The sequence below is a fragment of the Chanos chanos genome, chromosome 14 (assembly GCF_902362185.1).
Source record: "Chanos chanos chromosome 14, fChaCha1.1, whole genome shotgun sequence".
Classification (NCBI taxonomy): domain Eukaryota; kingdom Metazoa; phylum Chordata; class Actinopteri; order Gonorynchiformes; family Chanidae; genus Chanos; species Chanos chanos.
In genome coordinates, this window is record NC_044508.1 from 1,139,497 (window position 1) to 1,141,996 (window position 2,500).

At 45.4% G+C, this 2,500-nt stretch overlaps 1 protein-coding gene across 1 annotated transcript in view; it reads right to left on the bottom strand.

Moving 5' to 3' along the window:
• Positions 1 to 1,826: 1,826 nt before the first annotated feature.
• Positions 1,827 to 2,500, bottom strand: part of galnt9 (polypeptide N-acetylgalactosaminyltransferase 9) — a 65,608-nt gene continuing 64,934 nt past the window's right edge. The window contains exon 11 of the mRNA XM_030791622.1: positions 1,827 to 1,973. Coding sequence (XP_030647482.1) covers positions 1,827 to 1,973 — 147 coding nt within the window. The remainder of the gene's footprint in view (positions 1,974 to 2,500) is intronic.

Sequence of the window (2,500 nt, forward strand, 5' to 3'; positions counted from 1 at the left end):
CATACATACACACACACACACGCACACACACACACACACACACACACGCACACACACACACGCACACACACACACGCACGCACGTTGCTACTACTGCAGCAGCAAAACAATAGGAGGGATGGAGGTCTCCTACATCAGCCCTGCAAACTATCTCTCTGTTTTCCCACAATTCCATTACTGACCAGAAATTGTACTGTTTTAAAACTACGCTGCTGCTTCGTTGACTTTTAGCTCCTTTGGCCATGGAGGAAAACATCAAAGCTGTTAGTTCTAGAAGTACAGGTAAGAAAATGAAGAGAGAGAGAGAGAGAGAGAGAGAGAGAGAGAGAGAGAGGGAGAGAGAGAGAGAGAGAGAGAGAGAGAGAGAGAGAGAGAGAGAGAGAGAGAGTAAGCTTGACTTCTGACTAGAGAGTGCGGAGAGTGTCTTGTGATGCTTGATGAATTGGGAAGCTGTGAGAGGCTGAGACGTGCCTTGGGGGGTGGGGGTGGATTTTTACCCATAAGCCACTGTAGACCAGCCTCAGTACGCTGTCCGAGTGAGGCGTGAGTAGGACGATAGTGGGTCCTGTTTTTGGCGTCGACGTTCCCAGTCAAACGACCACCCGTATCTTTCTCTGGGGCGTTAAAGAGAAACAGCGATTGACAGGAGAAGCAGGTACCAGCAGAACCTTTGGCCTTCAAAGCCAGTGCGTGAAAGAGGAAGCCCGTTCGGCGGGGAAAAGAAACCCAGCGCGGCGCGGCCGCATGCAGCTCCTGCTCAGAGCGAAACACTTCGCCCGTCTGTAAACACCTCAGAATTCATCCACCCTGTGGGAAACCTGCATGCAATGCTTCATCATTTATGGAGCAATGTAGGCGCGTAGTCCAGCATTTTAAAAAAATCCTTTTTTTTAATTCTTATCATCATCATTGAAGGACTGATAAATGTTTCCTTGCCCCCCCCCCCCAAACATATTACTATCATCGGACATGTTTACATGTATTACTATTTGAATTAATTTAAAATGATCTGTACATGCTTAAGAGGTAATACTCCCCAGTTTGATGGAGCATGAGGATGGGAGAAAGGCACATGAGTTGTCCCATGTCCACATGAGCTTACAGTTCATACGCAGTCAAAGTCCAGAGAGGAAACAAAGAAAAAGCTGGCAGTTGGTCCAATGAGAGTCACTGAATCTAAGTGAGAGTTGTGTTAGCATCCTGGATATGTGTGTGTGATGTCTCTAACATGGATGAACACGTGTCCGAACCAATCCACAGCTTTAAGGGGCTTAAAGCCAACGTCGTAACTGATATGAATATTTTCAGGGGCATTTAAACAATATTTACCTCTTCTTTACTTGCAACATAAGCTACTTTTTTTTCTTTTGAGACTTTTTTATTCTATGGCAATATTTCTTCTTCTTCTTCTTTTTTTTTTCTCTAGAGTTTTGTCCGTGGGAGAGAATGATGTTTTTGGAGATTGTACGGTTGATAGAGAGTTTTGTCCGAGGGAGAGAATGATGTTTTTGGAGACTGTACGGTTGATAGAGTGTTTTGAAATTGAGAACGTTTCAGGCTGTGTAACTTGTTGCGTGGTCATACTGTTTATCCCCGCGGCTTGGCTGAAAATTCCCTCGCTGATGGTATTTCATCTTAAGACTTGGCCACTGAAAGCATTTCGCCCTTCAGGAGGCCACGTGAAGTCTGTGGTGAACCACTTGCATTTCTGCTCTTCCGTCCATCAGTGGAGAAGCCTTTCTCTGTCAGAAGGCTAAAAGTCTGTCTTCAGTGGACCTACAACGGCGGGATTAAAAAAGGAATATTTTTGTCTGTTGAGGTGCTGCTCAGTGTCTGGGGTGCTTTATCCAGTTCCGGATCATCCATTTCTGGCCCGTGCACCTCTGTACAACCAGCCGCAGACCAAAGTTCACGTCTTTGGACATCTCCACCTCCAGACATCGCCCAGTGTCTCTGCTTATGATAGGACCATTCTGTACATGAGCAAACAAAAAAAAAAACAAAACAAACAAGCACCATCAGACAACACCGTACGTGACAACATCTTTTGCAAAAGTAACTGTTCCATCTACTCGAGGAGCAGGAGGGTCAGGTCAACACTTAAAACACAGAGTCCCATTCACACCAGACGACATCAGACGCAACACTTTCTTCTTTTCAACTACATAAAAGGACGATGGCTCTTTCCACCAATGACAAAACATAAAACATGGACTATTTCCATCTCATATTATTGGACCTGTCCCGTTGGAAAGGTGTGAGTAAAAAGGCTACTGGCTGATACAGTGAGATCATGAGATGTGGAGCTGGGTGAGCTCTCTGCTCTCTCTGGATCATACCTCAGTGCATCCCATTGTTTAACGGGTGGACACGAAAACTGCTCGTTTCAAACTCCACAGTAGACCGACACTGTGACTAACACCCACTCAGTTTACACAGCAATGTTAACGACACACTTCCCATTATTACTGGACACCTGTTACGTCACCAGGTCTATTTC